Source organism: Fukomys damarensis, unplaced genomic scaffold, assembly GCF_012274545.1.
Source record: "Fukomys damarensis isolate Sample0158 unplaced genomic scaffold, DMR_v1.0_HiC HiC_scaffold_32, whole genome shotgun sequence".
In the NCBI taxonomy this organism is placed as follows: Eukaryota; Metazoa; Chordata; class Mammalia; order Rodentia; family Bathyergidae; genus Fukomys; species Fukomys damarensis.
Genome location: NW_022900944.1, coordinates 21,223,745 through 21,248,171, shown reverse-complemented (window position 1 = coordinate 21,248,171; position 24,427 = coordinate 21,223,745). Strand labels below are relative to the sequence as shown.

The following is a 24,427-nucleotide window of genomic DNA, read 5'->3' as shown; positions in this document are numbered from 1 at the left end:
TAATTTCTTCTCTAAGGGGTGGTGGGGTAGTGGATTTTCTGAGAATATACAACATCCTCTATGGTCCTCCATAGGACGATAACACCATCTGTTGAAAAAAATCATACCATTTTTCCTTTCTTGAAATGTGAATATATACATATACATATTGTATATGTATACATGTACATATTTTCCTATTTTCCTGAAGTTTTGGGGGGGCAGACTCTGTGTGTGTGTGTGTGTGTGTGTGTGTGTGTTTGTGTGTGTGTATGTGTATATATATACGATTTGTTGTTTCAGAGAGTCAGTTCACAGTTAATATAAATGACTTTCAATGTTATTGGGTCCATTTCTTTGTTATTAATCCAGTCTGGCATTCTTTATCTTTTAACATTTTCATTTGTATATAATCACTAGTATTTTTAGGTTTGTGGCTATTATTTCACTATTTGTTTGTCATTTGTCATTCTTATTCTGCTTTTTTACTCTTCTTTTATTCTTGGGATTAACCCTTTTGAAAATTATTTCAGTTTCTCATTAATTAGCTTTTTAGTTTTGTATACTTTTGCTATTCTTCTAGTTGTTAGCCTAGATATTATAACATATATTAATCATTTCATTTACCTCTTCCAAACCAGCACTAGTACCTTAGAAATCTAATTTTGTTTAGCCTTCTTATGTCTTGTATGTTATCATGTATTTTATATTTACATATATTTAAAATCCCATAAGGTGTTGTTATTTTTGTTTTGTATGGTTATTATTAATACAGAAATATGCATATATTTATCGTCCATTACTCTACATTTTTTCCTGCTTTAGTTTCCATCTAAAATCATTTTCCTTTTGCCTGAAAAACTCCTTTTAGTATTTTTGTAGTTTGGACTGGCAGTTGACAAATTCTCATTTTTTAAAAATTTAAAACTTATTTCACTTTGATTTTGAAGGTTTTTTTTGCTAGGTATATAATTCTATATTTATATTTTTTCTTATTACTGTAAAAATTTACCTTCCAGCCAGGCATGTTGGCACATACCTGTAATCTCAGCACTCACCAGGTTGAGAGAGGAGGATCACAAATTCAGGCCCAGTGTGGGATATAGCAAGTTCAACGCCAATCTGGACTACATAGTGAGACTCTGTCTCTATTAATATAAAGAGAAACAACCCACAAAACCCAACAAAAAAGATTTTCTATGGATTTATACTCTTGTTTATCAATGTTGCCTTTGGTTATGGCTAGTGTACAATTAAGCAAAAATTTCATTTGTATTGATTTTTCTGTTCTAGAACTTCCATTTAATTATGCTTATAGAATCTTTTTATCTGATTAAATGTTCATAATTAAATATATATTAATATAATATTGATAAGTATATTAATATAGTAACAATTATATTAATGTATAGAGCATGTATATTAATATAATTGTTTGATACTATATTTATATCTGTTGTCTTTCATTATCTCCATTGTCTTTCATTATCTTTATAAAATTCTGAACAACAAAGAAAGTATATTTTCTTCAGTTACACAGTGGCTAACTTTTGGATAATTCAGTATGTATTATTAGCAGTAGCAAGTACTTTGTGCTTACATATAAGTCCAGGTTAGCTATATAATCAGGTAACTGTATGTCAGATTTTCACTGATGTGAATCGTATTTAGTGGGACATTTGAAAGTCACATAGGAGAGAGATTTTTCTTTTTGCAAGAATGTCTTGCTCTTATATGAAATCTAGAATTTGTAATCCCTGGTCATTGACTGCTAGTAGTTCCCCAAATATTCAGTATCCAAACTAAGTTTCCAGATGTCTCCTGTGGTGGCCTAGCTGCTGCTCAGAAGCCTTGTTTTACATTACACACTGAGAATGGGTTACTGGCAAGGAAGCCTTTGACTCAGGGCCTCTGAGGAAGAGGCTGAACCACAGATTAGTAGATTGGTCTTCACCTGGTTGAATGTGTCGGTCCAAACCCCAGCCATCTGATGGGTGGTCAGTTTAACTAGGATGAGAGCCAGAGAGATGGTCACAGCAAAAGTTAGGGAATGAGGACATGCCAGAAGAGCCTCAAGTGACATGCTACAGCTGAGGCATGCTGGAACCCAGAAGCATCAGCCTGACATCCAGTCAGAACCAGAGGGGCTCTTTTAGCACAAAGGTTGTAGCTGAGGCTTAAATTTGGAAGTCAAAATCGCAAACTGCAGATTGAAAATGGCTCTTACAGTTGTGAAACTTCTAATAGGCAATGTGTTGAACCAAGTGCTGTTTTTGTGTTTGGCCATTCAGCAGCTACATCACAGAACTAGAAAAACATCATTTGTCCGTCCACTCATTCAAAAACACTAATGAAGTGCCTGCTATGTTTTAGTCCCTATGGGAATACAAGCTACCTAAATATAGAGAAATTGTCCTTCCTCTTGGAAAGGGAGAGAGACAAGTAAAGAACTAATTATAAAATGAATGATAATGATCTTGTGGAGGAGGAAGACAAGAAAATAAATAATTTTAATATGAGAGATAATGGTATAGCTATAATTTAATTTCATGTGCAAACATTTTGAATGTTTAATTTTTTCCCTACATTTGTCTTAGGAATATGAAATGAGGTCTTTTAGAGCTAAATTGATTGATAAACAAAATAAAAAAGCAATTACAAATTTAAGCAATAGAATCTCCCTAGTATCTGGATTACTTAAAGGGGAAATACAAGGCTGACTTTGTATTTGTAATGGAAATTTTCTGTGGCTATCATCTCCAGGAATTGATGAGGGTGATTTTGTCATTGGGATGCTCTTAGGTCACGCTTTCACTATAACAGGATTGTGTTAGAATAAATGGAAATCTCACTATGAGAAATAGAGGCACAATGGAACTAAGCCTGGGCTTCAGTTGCTTCTCATTTGAAATGAAGAGCACATGTTTTGGGTATTTGATTTTATTTTATACCTCAGAGTCCTCCTTTTTTTGTATTTTATTTATCCTAATTTTATCTTGGTACTCTAGGAGTACAGTTTCCATAGCATTCAGTACTGGAATATTGTGTAAACATTTCAGCCAGGGGAAAGTTTACTTCTTTATCTTGGAATCAAGATTTCAAGAGGGATTTCCTGTAGTTCTACATGCTACAGTACTCCTTCTGTCACATAAAATACCATAGTCAATAGGGCGAGGTTGTGGTACATGACTAACCTCCTAGCTAACATGGATGAAAGGCTTTTTCTATGACTGAGTCACTGTGCTAAGAACAGTAGATTTGTCCCTCTTTACTGTCACGTGTTGGATACTTTCTTCCTCAGTTTTCATAGTAAGAAGCAGAGATTCAGAAAAGCTTCCAGATTTGCCCAGAGTTCTAATGCTGGGAAGTACAGTAGTTTAATTGATGTTTAAATCCACGGTTGCCCACTCTATCATGTTGGCGCTGTTACTTGAGCTAGTGCCCTATGACCTTTTGCTCATAGACCAAACTGTGGGGACAGGTGTTGTGGCAGAAAAACAGAAGCTGTAGAATCAAATAAACACACTAGTTCAAATATGGGTACCATTTCTTATGATTTGGGGGGATATTATTCAACTTTTTCAAACCTTAATTTTCTCATCTACAAAATGGAGATGATGAGAAAAATCTATATTAAGAAGCTTTAGAGAAATACATAGAACATGTGAATGTGCCACAATTATCTGGATCCTAGAAGATGTCCTCTTCCTTCTTGATTTTTAGTTTTTTCTGTATAAAACAAAACTGGGAGGAATATGTCTGGTTCTCCTTGAGAAAATTTACTTGGTTAAGGAAGCAGGAAGGTTTTCCTTAGGACATGATATTCATATCAGAACCTGGTGGCTGTATTGGGTAGGTGACTCACTTAAACCTCACAGTCCCTTCATCTGTAAATGTAGGTGGCACTTGTATCCCCCTTTGTTAATCTGCTAAAGTCAAATAGTAGGAGAATAATTTTAAATGTTAAGATTGCTATACAATTCAGTATATTATTATTGATGTTATATAACAGCATTTTTTTTAAAAAAAGGATGAGCTTGGATCTCACATCTACCGATTTCTAGCTGAGCTCTACACAACTCATTCAAGTTTCCTACACCCCATTTTCTCCCTTCAAAAATGAGGACTACATTTGCCCATCAGTTGGAAACTGGATAGAGAAGATGTGGTTTTTCTATAAAATGGAATACTACTCAGTCATAAAGAATGAGAAATTAGACTCATTCATAGGAAAATGGATACATATTGAGGATATACTCCTAAGTGAAATAAATAAGTCACACATGTGTAAATACCAAATAGTTTCTCTGGTGTGAAAAAGTATAATAGTACATAAGATGAGATAATTAACAATGTGAAATAGGGAGAAAAAGGGCTAAAGGTGTAAGGAAAGTGGGAAGGGTAGGGAAAAGGGAATAAGGGAAAAGAAAATATATGAGAAAATGAAAAAATGGAAATAAAGTGTTTGTAAACAGAGAGGGGAGAGGGGGGTGAAGAAAGGGCAGGGATAAGGGGAAAAAATGAGAACCAAGACCTGTCATGTAAAGGCACAAGATCCCAATAATGAATGTAACTGTACTGTATACCTAAAATGTACCAATAAACTCAATTTAAAAATAAGTAAAAAAAATAAAATAAAATGAGGGCTATAGGGCTGGGGATTTAGCTCAGTGGTTCCGCCCCCTGCCTCGCAAGCACAAGGTCCCAAGTTCAATCCCCACTACCAAAATAAATAAAATGAGGGTTATAGAACCTTGTCCACAGGATGCTGAAAGGAATTGTAGGGTCATGAGCTTGTGAAGAACTTGGGATGGACTCTCACTTGGAGGTAGTTTGCTCCTTTGCCTTCCCTTCCCTTTCCTTTCCTTTTGGTGTGAGAAGAGTTGTCCAGGGTCTCTTGAGCAAAGACATTTTCAGTTATATAAAAAGCACCTATCTTTTCATCTCTGATTCTTGGTGTTGTTTCTTACAGCAGATGCCTTCAGGTTTATCATTTCAAGATAGCTGGAGGAGATCAGGTACAAGCTAGTTACTTAAGCATGCTAACACAGGAAATTACTTAGGTCCTTGGTGTGCAAAATAAGGTCTGTTAAGTGGATATGACGTAGAGCAACCTTTGGAAAAGGTCCCAAACGGGCAGTGGCTGTTTTTTTTTTTTTTTTTTTTGGCATTAATTTGCATTTACTCTTCCTCAAAGGAGAGAATGCAATATAAATACAAGATCTCATATCTTGACAGCAAATGCCCTCTCCTCCATTTTATTTGGGGTTGACTGAGGAGCTTTCTGTAAGCTTTAAAATGAGACCAACTGAAAAAGGTATTGTTTATCTAGGCTGTCTGAGGAAGGGCACTTGGAAAAGGAATTGAACTCTAAAATAACCTTATGAAAGTTATTGATTCCTTTTTTATGGTTCCTTGACAAACAAGGACCATTATTTCTGTGCCCAAACTGGAGCTGGGTGAAAGAACCCTTTTTTATGGATTATCTTTCTTGAAAACCAGACTTGTCAGGAAAGTGAGGCTGCAGAAACAAAGACATGAGCCCCAGTTGAGTATTATGTCTGTTTCACTGCTTTGAAGGAAAAGTAGCGAATAAAAGTAATTTTCAAAAATTTACTGAGTACAGGAAAATTTGAGCATAGGTCAAGAAGTTTAGGTAAATAGTCCACTGTTATGTATTTGGTAAATGGTTTTACACTCCCTCCGACACTACTACACACACATATAGGCTTAGTTCAACTCCAAAGCCCAGATTCTATTTGGGCCTTTTGTTTGGCAATTAATTTAAAAAGTATACACATATTTTATTCTTCTTATATTCAAAAATTACCTTTAAAACTTGTATATTTTTGTTGCTGAATAGTTAGAAAATGCAGATAAGGATAAAGGGGAAAAAATAAATCACCTCGTACCCACACCATCCTTTGTTTACTGGATTTCTTTCTTTATAAATATATTTTTGTTATAAAAAGAATTATATTCTACATATTGTTCTGTAATTTGAAAGCACAGTTTTGGGGAGTTTCATTTCTTCTTTCTTATTTTTAGACTAAAAAGTAAAGAGAATTTAAAAATAAGATGAATTAATATTTAAAGTAGGATTATTACACCATTCAGATGAAAGAAAATTTATAATGATAGTTGATATACTGCTCTAAAAATATAAATAACTCCCCCCCAAATTTGAGTATTGATGAAGGATATAACTTGTGTTTATTTTTAGCACTAATCAAATGTTCAATAAATACTGAACCAAGTAAATAAAAAAATCTAAAATACCTTGTTACTACTTTAAAGTGTTTGAGGATGGAGGTATTATATGCCCTACAAGAACATTTTATTCATGTATTATTAAAAATAATAAAACTCTTTAAGCAGAACATATTTTGTTGCTTTAAAAATTTGTCATAATCTGCTCTTTAAATCTATATTCTAGTGAAAAAATATTTTAAGAATGTCTCTTTGCAGAGTGTGTTAGATTGGCGGAGAAGATTATAAAGCAGTAGAATTGTAGTAGTAACATGGAAAATCTGTAAAACTTACTTTACAATGTTATTTCTTTGGATTTTATGGCTTTATCCAAAGTTTTAGCTATTAAGGAACTCTAGTATTCCTACCTTCATAAAGCAATTTTATGAGACCATAGAAATTGATTCATAAAGTTTTAAACCTGAAAAATATATGGTCATCTATCCAGGGCTGGGCAAAGGCTCATTTTATTTAAAGTTAACTATAAATTATTTACCACTATGAGGACATTAATATAAGGAAGTTCTTTTATCAGGTCCAGTGCTTATGAAGAGAATTTTTCTTCAAACATAGTTAGACAGCAGGGAAGTAATAACATTTGATATCGTGGGGATTTTGTGTGACACTAGTCAAACATCGTTCTTTGGAGTGTCACAGCCTAGTCAGCATACTGAATTCTGATGGGCAGATATTTCCATGAGATTTCTCAGGGTTATCCATTCATTAATTCAGCCAACATTCAGGAACTGGCTACATGGAGGGGTCTACAAAGAGCAATGATGTGAGATCACCTTTCTGGACTAGTCATGGTCTGCTGGGAAACCAGATACATAAACAGATTCAGGACATCTTCCTAGGTGTGAATACATTTAAAATTTGAATTTACATCAGGAAAAGTTACGATTTTTTGAATGAAAGTGAAAAATTTACTCTGGCTTCCTAGAAGGTCCTATTTTCAGAGTTCAATAAGCTAAGTCTAATGTTTGAGGGCTACTAAAAATAATTACAGATCATTTGAGATTTAGGGGTTACTCTGAAAATAATTGAGAGCAAAGAAGAACATGGAGTCTGATGGAAGAATGTTGCATGTAGAGAGAATGATGGCAGCTGGCACCTTAGCAAAAGCCCAAGCTAAGCGGACGCATGTGGCCTGCTGTGGCCATCTAGATGTAAATTAAAGGAAGACAGGGATTGTGCTTCTGCTAGTTTAGTGAGACAGAATTTTCTAGTTATACACATAGTCTTAAAACCTCAACCCTACAGATTCATTCTTCCCTTTTGCTACAGTATTCTGGATCCTTTTGAGTGCTAGGGTCCCAATTTAGTAATAATTTCACATTCTTGGATTTTACTTATGTAGACTAGAGTGAGAAGATGGGAAAATCAAGGTACTTATGGGACCCTATTCACTGTGAGAAAAGGAAATGTTTAAAAGATATTTCTGAGTTCTTATAGCATAAAAGGAAGCATTTCTAGAAAAAATGAATTACATTTAACAGCCTCTTAGTAAGCACCAGATACTGTTCATATATCTGTAAATTCAGCATCTTATGTGCTCTTTTCAGTGCCCAGAGGGGTGAGTACTTTTAGCATCTGCCTTACTTTAGAATCCTTATTTCACATGTGAGGGATCTAGGACACATTCACTTGACTCAAGGACAGATGCGCCATTAATAAATGGTGACCCCACTCAAAAGCTTTTCACACAGTTATTCAATCATATTTGCCTTTAAAGAATTAGTGTTATGCTAGTTTGTGCTGTTGGCAAGAACAATAGAATCTCTTACTTACAACACATTTTTGCCTTAAAATTCAGATAAAACTGTTACCTACAAGTTCTGAATGTTTGTTTTTTTTTTTTTTTTGCCAAATTAAGTCTATAGCACAACACAAAAGCAACTCTGGTGATGTATTTGTAGTTTGGTCTTCAAGAACAGTAAAAAAAATTAAGAATGCATTAAAATCATTAAAATATTAATAATTGTTTCAAAATGCCACATCTTCTTTGATAGGGCAAATACCAAAGCATTTTCCTAAAATTTTCATCAAAGTGCTTTACAGGTGAAATCGATCTCCTGCTTGGAGTGTAGACAAAAGCAAGCCCCAAAGAGCTGAAGGCCAATGGAGTTCACTCCCAGGGCGAGGGTGGGACCCTGAAGTCCCCTGTGCTGTGCTGCACTCCTATATGTACCTATAGGTGCTCAAGTTCCACAGGTGAATGAGGGAGCCAGGAACCCACATACCATTCATTTCTGCAACTCCCTTCAAGTCTCGTTTCTGCAACAGGCCAGAGAACACTCCTGGAAGCTATTTGGTGTCAACTTCTTATTTTCTGAAATCCTCACATCTGTAAAATACGTGGCACAGATACAGCTCATGAGCACAGGGCCAGGTCTTGTGTCCTATGCTTCATGTCTGATGCCACCAGAAATGTCATGAATGCTGTTCTAACACACTTTCTGTGTGATATGATCCCTAAGGACTGCATCACAAGCACAGCCTTTATACTGTAACTATGTGTCTTCCTTGTTTCTCTTGTGATTGGGGATAAATTTTGACTTTTTTGTCTAATTAGACACTATTCATCTTCACTTATGGTTGGTTATATAATCACCTGCTATATATTGATCTGTGCAATAAAATAGAATTGTGTACATATAGTTGACTTTGAATATCTGAAATTCCCAAGCTCAGTTACAGTGGGTATAAATGTTCAGTACAAGACTGTGCAAATCTGTCAGGAAATAATGAGTAGCAGACAGGATATGTGAAATGGGATCTAGAGGGCTTACTGTGCATAAGCCAGGCTTGTTGAGCTAACACTGGGGCTGTATAGATGAAGTACTGTGGTGTGAGCTCTGTGCAGTTGTAAAAGGAAGGCTAGGCAAAAGATTACATTGGAAGAAAGGGTAAGCACTCAGACTTGTTTTTCTTTATATTGAAATACAGTGGGCTCTTGAGCTACGACCGGCCTGACATATAAACAACTTGGGTTACAACCAGAAGTTTAGTTTAACTGATGACCAAAATGTTGATTTATGAACTGAACGCTGGCTGCTTGTGCTTCCAGATGGTCTCGGATACAGATTTAACCCTTAAAGAGTTCTGAAAGGAACATTACAACATCCTTTCCTGCATGGGGTTAATTGAGAAATCCTGAGCCAATGTCTCTCTAAGGGCACTGAGATCTGTCTGTATACAGGAGCAAGGCTTCAACAGCTATGCAGAAGAGCTTGAGCCTTCAATTGACCATCTTGAGTTAGAAGCAGCCCTGGAGAATGAATTGAGTTCAGAAGTCAAGGATCCACGCTACTTGTTTTCTCATGGACAAATGGGTATCAAAGACTTGAACACCATTCTCTCAAAATCTGAAGATTTTTAATTTTTAATGCTTTTTGCATAATAAATATTTTCTTGCCTAAATGACTCCCAAGTTGTGTGAGGATCTCTGTATATTTCTTCTTTTAAAGTCTCATTATTAAAAGTCAATTACAAAATATAATAAATAATAAATAAATAAATACCAAGATTCAAACCCAGGCAGTCTGCCTCCAGAGCCTGAGTCTTTTGATCTCGTACAAACTTTGTGAATGTGTGCAGATTCCTTTGTCTCTCTTCTCCTGTTCTCATCTGTGAAATGGGAATAATATTAGTAGTGCCAGTTTCATGGGGCTGTTATGCTGCCAAGTATTTGGTGTAGCATTGACCTCTCGCTGCTCTCCCCAGCCTTCCTGCATGATGACAGATGTTGGGAAAGCTACCCTCATCCTGTACTGTGCTTGCTCCTATGACGAGCACTTCCTGCTCCAACAATGGTCAGTGAATGACAAATGACCAATGAGTGATAGCTAGTTTTATGAAATTGTCATTTTTATTTAACCCAGAGATGGCTGTCCTAAAATCAGCAGGAAATATGTATTGCATTGTGCCTGAAAATGAAATTTGTTTTTTTTTTCACCTTCTTTTCATCACTCCTTGGGTTAAGAGTAGACTATAGTTGTCAAACAATAGCCACTTTTGAAGAATGTGCTATAATAATAAAGAGATATTCCACGTCAGTTTTTGGTGTTCGTTTGTTTTGATTCAGAATTTGTGGGTCAGACACTGAGAATGTAATCTCACCTCAGATATATTTTACATTTCTTAATGACTTTGGTGAGGCCCCTGTGTTTGAAGCACATTCCCTAGGAGGTTATGAATTTAGCTTTTCTTGATCCAAAACAAAGACTTTATTTTTGCAAGAGAGCTGGTGTATTATTCATGGTTCTTCAGAAAAAAACACAAGGTGGGGATTTGTTTTAAGGAATTGGCTTATGCGTTATTGATTTTGTTAGGTGTGGCAAATTCAAAAATCTATAAGCAGGTCAGCAGGCATGAAACCCAGGCAGAATTTCCATGATAGTCTTCAAGTCTGAATTTCCTCTTCTCTGAGGAGATTCAGTTTTGGCAATTGAAGCCACCAGCAGATTAGATGAGAACCTCCCAGATTATGGACAGTAATCTCCTTTACTTAAAAGTCAGCTGATGGTACATATCACTCTCATCTATAAAATGCAGATGTTCTTTGTTTTTTTTGATGGGGTTTACATCATGATAATGATAAGTTAAAGATGAATTTAATATACCTTGCTACTGAGAATCATAGCAAAATAACAGATGGTAGACTAGAGCATCAGTTGTTTACCCTCATGATTGAGTGGCGAACTAGGAGATGTAGCTTGCTGCCCCTGCTCAGCACCTCAAGGAAGTAACATACCATATATTGCTAGCCCAGGAAAAGATCAAGATCCATATTTAATGTACTATTTCTACAGAATGTATATCTTTTTCCTCATCAGAAAGTAAACAAAAAATCATAAAATGGAGACCATCTGTACATTTACAGCAATATTTAGAATAATGTTTGACCAAAAAAGTGTGTACCATAGCTTAGCTAAGCTAGCACCTAAAATTAACCATCCATTTGGTTTTTGCCATTGTATGTGAGGACATCTATTGCTAACAGCAACAGGTTTCCCAGCTCATTCCAGCCCATGTTGAATACTGGTGTTCTGATGACTCTGTCCAGAGCTTAGAGACCTCTCTTATTCTCCTCTAAAGTATTTAGTAGCACTTCCATTTGTTGACTGAGGTAAAGAGATAAAGTTTTAGGATCTGCAGTATGCCAGGCCAAGGAATGGGCTCAAGTCTGGTCTGGCAGGGCTAACGGAATTTAAGTGAGTATAGCGGGGTGTAGCAGTGTGTGCAGGATGTGGGGTGGCAGAGGAATGGTGAGGAGCTGCATCTGAGTCGGGTTAGGGGTTAGGAAGCCTGGAAGGAAAAGCAGTGGTTTGTGGACTCTCTCTGGAGAAGTCAGGGAAGAGTACGGTCCAAGGAGGAGAGTGAGACATAAGCCAGATCTCAGGAGGCTGGGGTGTCAAGTAGCTGGACCTCATTGCCAGGGACGGATGGAAGCCCCAGGACTGCAAGATTCAGCAAGCACAGGGAGACACAGGAAAGCCAGATTATAGGATCTGCATTTTATCCCTTCTGAGGTGAAAAGGAGCTGCACATTAGCTCTAACCTAGAGAATAATATGACAGCATCTTTAAAAGGTTCAGTGTTTAAAAGTCTACTACAAATCATGGAGAATAGAAATGTGGGCTAGGAAACTTCTGAGAAAATGGGTTTCAGCATAGCCTATGGTATCGTTACTGCTTCAATTCAAAGTCATCACAGCAACCTTCAGAAACAGGTCTGTGTGTAGATATTTGGCCTAAAAATCATTTCAAAATGAGCACAAATCAAATAAGGATTCAGCATGATGGAAGGTGAGAGATAGGAAAAAAAAATTCTGAGACCTAATGGAGCCCTGAATCACGTTTCTGCTCATGACTATTGTTTTCTTTTGTAATCTACTGAGTGATGACAGAGGACCCTCAGTGCGTGTTTATTTATTTCCCTCATGTTCATGATCCAGAATAATATGTGAGAGCCTCAGGAACGTGTCCATGCTTGTGCACACAGTGGGGCCTGTTTAGCCACTTTACGAGCATGTGTTTGGTGGCTGTCTCTTAACAACTAGAACCATTCACTTACCTCTGTCCCATCTCTGATGATTGCTGGAGTTTGTAGTTGTAGAGGTCTAGAAAGTGAAATCTGCAGCGCTCAAAGCATCTAGTGGCAAATATTGCTTCTGGATGCTGGTTAGTGGTAGTCAAAGTGTCTTCTCCCTTTAAAACTGCTCCAATGGTTTCTACTAGTTAACAGTAAAAAGAGACTTCAAGCCAAGGAGCGGAGTGTCCTCCTGAGGTTTTGGGCCGATCGATAGCTTTTACTCTGGATATCGACAGCTTGGTGCCGAATGCCCTTGTCTTAAGCTACGTGGGTTGACTGTTGTGAAATGGATCACACTGCTTTTATTGCCTCTAGGGGCTTAATCAGTGCCCAGTGATTACTGTGGGAGGTGTGCTTGTGACTTTCCTTTGCCTTTTAGTTGTTCAGAATGCGGGGCTGTCTTTGGGATTTCTTTAGTGTGGCATGCCTTGGCTAGTCAGTTTTTAACTCAGAGGTTTATGCTTCTTTGCAGGATGCCACAATTTGGAAGCCTGATTCGTGTCAGAACTGCCGTTGCCATGGTGATATCGTCATCTGCAAAGCTGTTGTCTGCAGAAACCCTCGGTGTGCCTTTGAGAAGGTATGGTATCCGGTGGTATCTTAAATATGTCAGTGAAGTCAGCAAAGAGTTGGGTGCTTGTATCTTTTGGATCATTTGTTTTTGACATTTATCCCAATCTCTAATTGGATGCTTTATGAAACACAGAAGAGAATTTTAATGTATCCTAAGAATATCTTAATTTTCATTTATTGGGCATATATTCCGGGCAAGGCATTTGGTTAAAGGTTTTACAAATATTATCTCACTTAATATGGGGAGCTGACATCTTTATCCCCACTTTACAAGTGAGAAAAGTGAAGCTTGGAGATTTAAAGCAATCATCATTATTATACAGTTAATAAACTGCTGCCCATACATTTTACCCCGAGTCTGAAAGAAGCCAAAGTTGTTGTTATCAATCACAAGGTTTTCACACCATTGTGTGTTAGGATTGACTTCATACAGAGGATGTTCTGACAGCCTTGCCAGTTTCCATTGGGATGGTATTACGTGTCATCAGGGGCTCCCAGGGAAGCAGGATCCTCGATCAGGATCCACCTGGTGTCTGACCAAGTCCATGAATGATACAACTTTCTTTCCCCTGTGTTAAAATATGTCATTTTTTCTGACTATATATCTATTCTGTTAGAACAGCTTCTTTCTAGACGCTGACTTCTTTTTAAAGTCAATCTATTTTCAAAGCTTAAATTTTAAATTTGAACGTTTGTAACTACTCAGATAAGACCTGTTATTTTCTTTAAAAAGCATTCTGTTGACTTCACAGTTTATTGTTGTTGTTGTTTCTTCCACTTCCAAGAATTAATCTTGAGACTTTCTGCCATTGAATGCTTAATAAAGTCCTTTTTTCCTCCTTTTTAACATTGGAGTGAAGATATATCTTTCAGGGTATTCCTCTGTTTCTGTATGGATATTTTTCTCAGAAGAGGGAATAAAAAATGTTTGAATTTGCTAATATTTTGTTATATATTGTTGGTCCTTATTTTATGGAGTAAATGTTCATCCCTAAGAAATGGCCCTTTGGTTGACTAACTCGTATCAGCATCTGAGTGGTGGAGCAAGGTCCATGAAGATTTACTTTCCTCCGTATCATATGAACACCTATGAGATCACAGAGGCAGCCCTGCATTATATGTTGGGTGACCTAATTTTGCCTGCAAAAGCTAAATCTGTTCATGCCATGGGTCAGCAGACCTGACCTGTCACTTTTTCTGGATGGCCTAGGTAGTAAGAATGATTTTTAAGTAATAGGAAAACATTGGGACCAATATTTTGTGAAAATTGTATGAAAGCGTTTAGTGTCCATAAGTAAAGTTTTGTTGAGACATAGGCACACTGATTTGTTTATGTATTTTTTGCTTTTGTACTTCGATGATAGAGCTATGTAGTTGTAATAGACTATGTGTGACTTCATAAGGCTAAAAGACTATCTGGCCTTTTACAGAATAAGGTTTCTGTTCTGGTTCAGTACCAAACTCATAATTTCATTTTTTCCTAACTTGTTTTTCTAAGTTTTCTCATCTCAGTAAATACACTCACCATGTTGCTCAGGCTGGAAGATCTAAATCATCTTTGACAATTCACTTTCTCCTATATGTGGTATATCCAGGACATTTGACCAGCTCTGCCTTCCTAACACAGGACATCACAAATGCGAGTTCTTGCTCTTCCTCTGGTTTCACGTTTGCCATCCTTTGCCTGGACTCTCATCATAGCCTCTAAACTGGATTCAGTGTTTCTGTACTTGACCTTTTCACTCTAATCTTGGTGAGCCAGCAAGGGTGAGCCTCACAAAAATGATTGAGTTGCAGAGCTAGGGATTTAGCTCAGTGGTTCCACCACCTGCCTCGCAAGCGCAAGGTCCCAAATTTGATCTCTGGTACCAAAAAGAAAAAGAAAAATAGTGATTGAGTTGCTTTTCTCCTTAAACTTCTCTGATGACTTCTAATGGCTTCCCTTCTTAATCAGAGCAGTTCCTTGAAATGGTCTTTACGGTACTACTGTGCCTCTGTAATTCATATCTACTGTCCCTCCCTTGATTACTCTTTGCAGTTTCCTAGACAGACACACACACACACACACGTGTGCACACACACACAGTTGAGAAAGAACAATTTAAGTGGGATCAGAATAGTGCCAAGGCCTTATGGTGGAAATGTGCCTGTGTATGTAAGGGGTGAAGGGCTTAATTTTGTATGTACATCTTCCCAGAATGCTGTTTTATTTAAAATTACAACTCTGCACTTCCTACTATGTTCTTTGTATACTTTTATACTTCAATTTCTTCTTGGCACTAACTGTAAGCTAAAATACTATATATTTTTACTGATATTTCTTGTTTATTCTGTCCTTTGTTCACCATATATGACGGCACATGCAATCACACTTGACACATGCTAGGTAGTGAATATTTTTGACTGAAGGAATAAATGAATGAATGAGAGATGAGGCTAGAGAGTTGGTAAGTTCAAGGTGACAGGGAAGGCTGTAGGCTGTGTGATGGAGCTTAGAATTTTATTTTTAAGGAGATAGACTACTAAATAAGGTTTCAGGCATATGGTAGAATGGCCAGACTTTTTTTAGAAGGGTATTGTTGGCTTTTCAAGGATAATGCAAAATATTAGAAACAAGCAGATCAGTGAAGAGGCTGTGAGAGTAATCTAGATGAGAGGGTGAGTACCTGAATTTCAGCACTGGTAGTGTGTAGGCATCAAGAGGAAAAGGCAGGTTTTATAAATATCCACGTGGGGGGTGATCAGCATAACTGAGGGAAGGTAAGAAGAGGAGAGAAAGAAAAAGGAGAAGTGACTTCCATATTTATGCCTCGATGAGTCACCAGCTGGTGTATATGAGGAACGTGGTCAATCCTGGAGAAATGATGATTTCAGTTTGTGGCATTTTGAGTTTGAAGTGTATAGAAAAGAAGAGCCAGGTGGACAGGTCCAAAAGGCAGCTGGTTATATAAGACTAAATGCAGAGAAGACAGAGTTGAAGATACAATGTATGTGTCATTAGCATATAGACAGTAGTATAGACCTTTAGAATTAAGGATCTCATCATAGCAATTGTGTGAGAAAAACACACAGAAACAAGGGTGGAATTTGAGGAACACAGTCATTTAAGGGGAGTTAAACAGAGCAGATTGAACTTTAAGACCTGGTCAGAAAGGTGAGAGGTAAAGAGTGGCCAAAGATAAGCAGTTATGCCTCTGGGACACTAGAGGGTTTTCAGGAGTTTGGCAAGATGTAGGTTTGAGTTCAGTGGATGGAAGATGCCAAAGTCATATTTCAGAGCTTTGAGGAGTGAGTGGGAAAATTAGGAAAGAAAGGCTAAGACATGGCTTCTCTTTCAAAGAATAGAGGGTGGAAAAGGGGGACTTCTGGCAAACAGCAGCAAGCCTGTGAAGTTTCTTGGGTCCTCACTATCCATAGACACTGAGCCCTACTGTGGCTGCTGAGGCACTGTGTGACTGTCCTTCTCATACTCCTCCAACCTCACGGGAAATGCCTGTCTACCTGTCTGTCTCTTCCTCTAGTCCTTTAGCTCTGTGAGAGCAGGAATCTTGTTTTCTTCATGTTGCAGCCCATCAAATACCAAAGCGTATGGAACTCAGAAAGCACGTGTTCAGTCTTCATAGAATAACAAAAGTAGGAGAAAGAGGTTTTTACTTTTTGTTATTCAATGAGAGAGACATGATCACCTTAGAAAGGAAAGGGGAATGTGCCAGACTAGAGAGAAAGAGAAGTTGGAGGTATGAGAGTTTGAAGATCAGAAGAATAGAGAGAATAAATGAGTCAGAAAGGGAAGTTTGTAAAGGAGAACAGAGGGTGGGGTGCAGAGTGTGAAATGGGGCTGGGGTTGAGAGTGGAAAACCATTCCCTAGGAATGGAAAGACAGAGCCATGGCTGGACAGAGACATAGAGTTAGATTTGTGGGTAAAAAAAAAGGGGGAGAAGATACTGGTATAGTTCATACCTAGTGAGCTTTCTTGGGGAAGACTTTGAGATTCAGTCAGGAGTGAAAAGAGTCGAGTGGCTGTGAGGCGCTGTCACTGAGGGAACAAAGGGACTGACCAAGGTCAGGGAAAGCATCATGGATGGTGTTGAGGACCCAGAGGAGCAGGAGAGATTGTGAACCTATATGAGTACCAAGATATGTGATGGAATGATTTTCTTAGCAGTATCCACCAGTTAAGTACAAAATAAAATGAGGTAAACTATCAGGGAGATGCAGGACTGAAATTTTACCAAGCTAATGAGAAGTATAAACAGAGATGTGGGAAGTGGTGTGTGTGTGTGTGTGTGTGTGTGTGTGTGTGTGTGAAGGCTAGTGCCAATAGGAAACAGACTAACTAGGGCTGAATGATTCAGGAACAGACACAGGACTTTAAGGAGCAGGTAGAGTGTGGATAGGTCCCAAGGCTGACCATGGCTAGGGATCTCAAGAGGAGTGTAGTTGAGGATTGCTTGAATTGAGGTGGTCAAGAATGTATAAGAGTAGAATGGAGACAGTCACTTTCATGGACACTAAAGTTGTCCAGAATGATGCTTAGACAGAAGATAAAAAACAAAGTGAGCTCTAGGTGCCAAGTCTTTAGTGGGTGAATATGAGCTAATGATCAGCAAATGGTATTTACCTGGTAGAATTGTAAGAACAAAACTATAAGTTGTGTACAGACAACTTATAGATATATATATGTAGGGAACAGGGAAAGGGGACATTACCGGAATCCCTGCAGTGTGTTTGGGTGTCCTGTGAGCCACAACAGCACAAGACAAAATAAAGAATAAAGACGGGAAATGAGACTTAGAGAAGAGCTGAGTTTCGGGCCTGATCAGTGCTGCACTGGGCGGCAAAGACAAAGGCACTCCAAGCTTGCCACTATTTACTGGGTTCATAGGGAATATCAGATGACTCAGAGGGTGGCGATAATCCTAAATTGACAAGGATCTTTTAATCAGAGGAAGTATCAGATGACTTGGGAGGGTGGTGATAATCCTATGACAATAAGGATTTTATGCTGATGTGGATCTTAAATTGATGAGAAGCTTAAATCCATTAGGATGGTGAAATGAGCAAAACGTTCTTACAACAGTAGGTGGGATGAGTTAACCTAATAAGGAGTTTATCGCTCCCCAGATGAAACCTTTCTACTTGGTTCTCCAAGACCTAGGATGTCTTCAGCTGGTGTAATCTTGCCCTTGAGCATTACAGCATCGCTGAACTATTGAGCCTTCAGTCATCCCTTATCACAATTTAATTGTGAAATGTTTTCCGCCCAAATAATGTAGAATGGATCCCAACACATCTATATCACACATACATATATGTACGTAGTACATAGTTCACTCTTACCACTGTTTTATTTTGTCAACTACAGCCCAAAAGCACTAACTGGAAAATTCCAGAAGTAAATAATTCATACATTTTAAATTATATGATATTGCGAGTAGTATAATAAAATCTTGTACCATTCTGCTACATCCTACCCAGGATTTACCACCCCTTTGTCCAGTGCACCCATTTTGCATGTGCCTCCTGCCCACTACTCACCTGTTTACCAGACTGACTGCCTTGGGAGGGCAGGACTTGTCTTCACGTAACACTCGTCTCACTGCATAGACACCACAAAGCACAAGAGGAGGGAAGCTGGCTATCCAGATATGCTGAGGAACACCCATAAAGTACTCCATTTACATGAAAAGGTGAAAGTTGTGAACTTAATATGAAAAGGAAGAAAATTCATGTACTGAGGTTCCTAAGATCTATAGTACAGTAAGGTATTTTGAGAGAGAGAGATAAACCACATTTACATAAATTTTATGATAGTGTGTTAACTGTTCTATCTTATTAGCTATTATTGTTAATCTCTTACTGTGCCCAATTTATAAATGAAATTTTACCAGAAGGACAAACAGTGTGCATGAGGTTTGATACTATCTCCAGTTTCAGGTACCCACTGGGAGTCTTGGACTGTGTGTCCTGTGGAGAGGAGAGACTAACATCTAAGCAGTTAGCTATTCTAAGCCCTCAATATTTGCTTAACTACAATCAGATTATCATCATTATTATTGTTAGTTGGTTCTTCTAGAACCTAAGCAAGTCATCTTGCCCAGCTCCCTGCCAATATTCTTTGATACCTCTCATCCATGCCGGTGCTTTCCAGAACTCCCCAGTGGGGCCCAGTAGGTCTGTGTGCTTTGCAGTGCATAGCCACCCAGGCAGTGCTGGGCTACAGGTTAGGTGGCAAGAAGTCCCTGCTTCTTTTCGCCCAAGCAGCCACTGGCAACAGCTCTGCTCCTCTACTAGCCCATCCCTGTCGTGTCCTGTTCAGCAGATAGACCAGTTAGTGACCATCCTTTCCCTGGTCCCCACTGCCTCTCATAAATAAAGAAAATTATATTTCTGAAATGAGTTTCATGAGGACCAAATCATAAAATTAGTTGTTATGTAAGGTCAAAATAAAGAAACCAGTTAAAAAACACTAATTTGGGAGCATAAAATGCTCTTTGATGGTTTCCACTCTACCTTTCTGCCTTGCTCCCTGCTTCCATGTTAGATGTAAACAACTGACTTATCTCATCCTATCTGCATGGATCCTTAGTGGAAATTATGCTAATATAGTTTCTATTGCTGTCCTAGAGGAAATTAAAGTGTAGTTTCTTGAGTTCAGAGGGTATTTTTCTGAAAAGCCATCAATGGTGCATAGAATTGGCAATTTTTTAAAATCCCACATCATATAAATTTTCTTTTTCAAGCAAATAAGAATTTGCTGATTACTGTTACTGATATATTTACCTGTTCTATTTTACTGTTATTGATACATTTATATTTATAAATACTATATAATTATCTATATTTTATGAATATATTTTGATATATTCATAAAATGTTAGCTTTGTTTCCCATCTACTTTTGTGGATATCATTACATGAACCCAGAATTCTCTTGGCAGCGTAACTTTTCTTTAAATGGAAGAAACCAAAGTAACAAAGATAGCGTTAATATACATATATAATTTTTATTTTCCACTCTACTGGCTGAATTCTTTCAGACTTTTATCCTGTGGATGATTCAAAACTTATTGGCTAATGCAGGAATCACAATCACTCATTACCAGTTCTGCCACATCTCTAGACTTGCAGAAACCCTAGGAGGACCTAAGAAGGGAACCACTGGGCCCCAAAGACAGCCTTCTGCTCTTTATATTGCCTCTTCCAGTGTCCAAACACAGGGGCTTGTGCATGGCAAGCAAGTGCTCTACCACCAAGGTACACCCCAGCCCCTTAGATGGATTCTTCACAGTGGCCAATGGATTGTTAGATAACATGTGACAACTTTCTAGTAAATTGAGTAATATCCTGTTCTTGATGATATCAGAAATGTAGTTGCAATTATAGGAGCCTTGAAAAACACCTTAGATCTTTTTTGGAGCCGAGGAATTTTGCCCAGCCCCCAACAGTACATCTGTATGAAACCTGCACAGCAATGCTAGTTCCTGTCAAAACTCTGTCCACTCTGCTTCCTAGGTAGCTGTGAGCCTGCAGACCCTCACCTCCGTGGGGCTGGCTGCATTAGGCCTCCCCAAGACAGATGGAATGCCCACTCACCCGCCCACTTTGCGTCCATCCCCTCACACCAGTATCTCCTTCCCCTTCCCAACAGAGGGAAACGATGCCCTTCAGGAAATGAAGTTCTTCTCTAGCCCTGACTGCTTCTCTTCCAGGGAGCATTTCTAGTGAAAATAATTTTTCACTTCATTACATGTGAAAAGATGTAGACATTTTTGTTTTCAAGGAGGTTACTTTCGTGGAAGTTTCTCTTGACAGAATCCTTTATGTTAGTTTGTTCACTTTATCCTGCCTGTTGTCATCGTCACCTGTGGAAACGCGTGGGATTGAGTGACTGAGACACTGGGGGTGTGACGAGCCTTGTGGCTGTGTGTTTGCTGTTGCTGCTTTCACTGAGCTGTGCTTCCATGCCCAGGGAGAAGTGCTGCAAATAGCTGCCAACCAGTGCTGCCCAGAGTGTGTGTCAAGGACCCCTGGATCTTGTCACCATGAAGAGAAAATCCATGAGGTAAGTGCTGTATTTTGTGACCCAGTGTTGTTTTTTCTGTAGATCATAAAGGGGAGACAGCTGGAGGTTAAGCTTGAGTGAATGAGAGACATTTTTTCTTGGCTCTAAGTATGCGCATTTATGTTCCTTGAGTAAGATGAAAGCTGTCTTATTTATTCCATAGTTCCTACATAAATATTTGTGGATTGAATTTCTGTTTGTCTAAAGCATAGTCTGAGATTGTTTATGTGGAAGAAGTTGTGGTATTGAGTGATGGAAGTACCCCCTTCCTTTGGAGCACTACATATAGGTTTTCATTTGATCGTTATAAACAACCCAGAGCTTATGAGGAGAGAGGTAATAATACTCCCATGTTAAGGATTAAAAAATTGTTGTTTTAATTGCAAAGAGGGTAAGGTACTTGCCAGGGTTGTATTACTAATCAGTGGTCTAAACTGGCCTAGAGCCTTGGTCTTTTGATTTTAGTTGAGGCTCTTTCTATTAGGACGGAGTTTCTGCATTTCAGTACTGTGGACCCTGTAGGCTGCTCTGTGCACCACGGGATGTTTAGCAGACTCTTATCTAACCTGGTGCTTGGCACTAGATGCTCAATAAGCATTGATGCACAATCTAGGTAACCCTTTCTGCACCTTTTCCATGTCTTCATCTTAAAGGCATGTTGGCCATTGACCTGGGGATTTGTAAGACCACAGATGTCCATGGGTTTGTTAGAAATCCCTTTGTCTCCTGCTTTTTCTGGAAGTGTTCAGAAAGACCCCGTTGGGTGGTCCTTTTTGTTTCCTGCCTTGCACTTCCCCCTCTTCTGCATTAATCTGTCAAGCAAGGAAGCAAGCTCTACACTGAGTAAAAACAGATCCATGTGTTGTTTTTCTCATATGCACTTTTAACATTTATTCTCTCCGAAAATATAATTATATTTCTCATACTTGGTAAAACTGAGGAAAAGGCTGAATTTTGACAACTCTAGCTTTGAGGATAAACCTCCGGTGGTCTGCCTCTTCCAGTACAGCTGGAGATTAATTGTTCTGAGGTGAGACCAAGTCTTCTCATCTTAACCTTAAGTTAAAATTCTTACGGTCATTGTCTTCCTGCCCTTCCTTCCCATCCTCATGTTCCCAGGTTCTTATCAGTTCCTTCCTAATATTCATTTTCTTTAGTGCTTTGAGAACTTTTCTGGTTTGGCCTGACTCCTGTCTTTTCCTTTACTTTGCTAGGTTTTTCTCTTGAATTTTGCAGCCTTTTCATTTTTTGCCCTTTCAGCTTGAGAAGCAATTTCTAGGGTGCATCCCACCCCCAACAGCATTCACCCTCTTTCCAGCCTCTGGCTCCTACCCAACAAGGCAGGCTGGGGAGAGTCCTCCCATCTCTTGCAGCTGTGAAGCTGCCCGCTGTGGTGGGGACTGCGGGTGGGAAGTGCTGAAGAGGAAGTTTGGTCCTACAGACAGACTTGGCAGAGGCTTGAAGGATAGATTGGGTGTGTAGCCAGAGGGGACTCAACTGAAGTAACTCTGGTGGCCCTTCAGTCAGGACACACCTCAACTGGATGTGGTGGGGCCTACCTGTGATCCTGGCACACGGGAGACTGAGGCAGGAGGATTGTCAGGAGATCAAAGCGCAGAGTGAATTCAAGACCAGCCTAAACTACGTAGTAAGGCCCTGTCCCAAACAAACAAGCAAACATAAGATTCATCTCAGGATCTTTCCTACACCCCGAGAAGAAAAGCCTATGAGCCTTTGGGGAGTGTTTTGTAGATTTATTACAGTCAGTTCTTGGGGAAACTATTTCCTTAGGACCTTCTCCATGCTGTCTTTGCCAAACCTCACTTTTGGGTCTGTGCCGGCTTTGCCAACCAGCCAGAGAGACAAGCTTCAGATGTGTTTTTCTGAAGAGTTGTCTGAGTGCTCTTTTGCCTCCTGTCCTTCTTTCTATAACTCAGCTCATGAAAAGACAGCAAAAGGATCATTAACCCTCTTTCTTTTGCTCTTTACCAATTTAATCCTAACATCCAGAAATATCAAGCCTGGAAGACACTGAAGATTCACTGGGAAACCAAGGCAATGGCAATGGCCCTGCTGTGGCGAGCCATTGTGTAGAGCAGGACAGGACCCTCGCTCTGCCCGTCTGTAGGCTAAGAGGAGAACTAATTCATGTGTGCAAGGGATGAAATTAATATTGAAGTATGCAGCCTTGTTCTTCTCAATATAGAGAACATAGTTGTATTCATGGAACATTCCCAGATATTTAGTGTTCAGAATTTATAACTTTATAACAGGAACAAATTATATGAAGAAAAATTATCATCATCATCATCATCATCATCATTATTATTATTATTATTATTTGTTGTTGTTGTTGTATCAGAAGCCTGGCAAATGCTTTATGACCTTATCTTTCTTCTGAGCTTATGCTAACAGCCCAAACCTATTAGTTGGCTATGCAGAAGAATATATCTTAACATATTCTCTGCAGTATTTGCTTTTGCCCACTGTCAAAATCTCCTGCTTTCAAAAGGGTACAAATGAGGTTAAGATGGTACAGCTAGCCTGGGTCTTGGGGAGTGTTGCTTTGTGAATCTGTTATTCTTTGATTTAACAAAGCTCTCTTTGCTGCCACAATGTTTAATACAAATAATGCTTTTGCAAATGAGTATGCAGAACATTATGCAGTCATTTATATATGGATAAATAAAGCTTGCCTATGCTGAACCCCTTGATCTCTAGGCTGAGTGCTTTGCATTCATTATCAGTCCTAAGAGTACTCCAGGAATGGAGGTGCCACTCTTTGGGAATAGGACTAGGAGATAAAAATGAGGCAAACTTCTGTGACTCATCCCTTTGAGCAGTGAGGGAATAATTCAGTTCCATAATGCTGCATGCTTCAGATCCCCCTCTGGAGCTGTGTCTGTGGATTTGGCGTCAAGCAGTGAAGTCTCACTACTGGATGTTTTGTATTAGTCTTACTGGAGGGGAGAATCTATTGCCTAGTTTTATATCTCCTTGGTGAGGCAGTAGATTCATGTGATCATAGAGCACGTGGGTACTGATGCCATTGGCTAACATAGCCCTCTCCTTGTGCAGCTGAAGATCCCTGGTGATTTACAGGTTGTTATTATGGTCTATTTTTCTGGTCTCTCTCTGAAAGGTAGTGTGATTACACATGTTTTAGAAATAATAGTCATTGGTTTTTAGTAGTAACAAAAACAAGCTCTTATTTTAATAAACAGAAATGTCTAGCTATTCAGCAGTAGTCCCAATTTAAAGAAAAATAGTTCAAGTTGTCTCATACAATCTTCAAATTTGACTTTTCAAAGAAATATTAGTGATTCACATTTTATTTATTTTTAATTGAGTTTATTGGTCCATTTTAGATATACAGTGCAGTTACATTCATCATTGGGATCTTGTACCTTTACATGACAGGTCTTGGTTCTCATTTTTTCCCCATACCCCTGCCCTCCCTTCACC

The 24,427-nt window shown here is 38.6% G+C and overlaps 1 protein-coding gene across 1 annotated transcript in view; it reads left to right on the top strand.

Moving 5' to 3' along the window:
- Fras1 (Fraser extracellular matrix complex subunit 1) overlaps nt 1-24,427 on the top strand; it is a 406,016-nt gene that overhangs the window by 134,523 nt on the left and 247,066 nt on the right. Inside the window, exons 3-4 of the mRNA XM_010628378.1 lie at nt 12,797-12,904; nt 20,870-20,962. Of these exons, the coding sequence (XP_010626680.1) occupies nt 12,797-12,904; nt 20,870-20,962 (201 nt within the window). The remainder of the gene's footprint in view (nt 1-12,796; nt 12,905-20,869; nt 20,963-24,427) is intronic.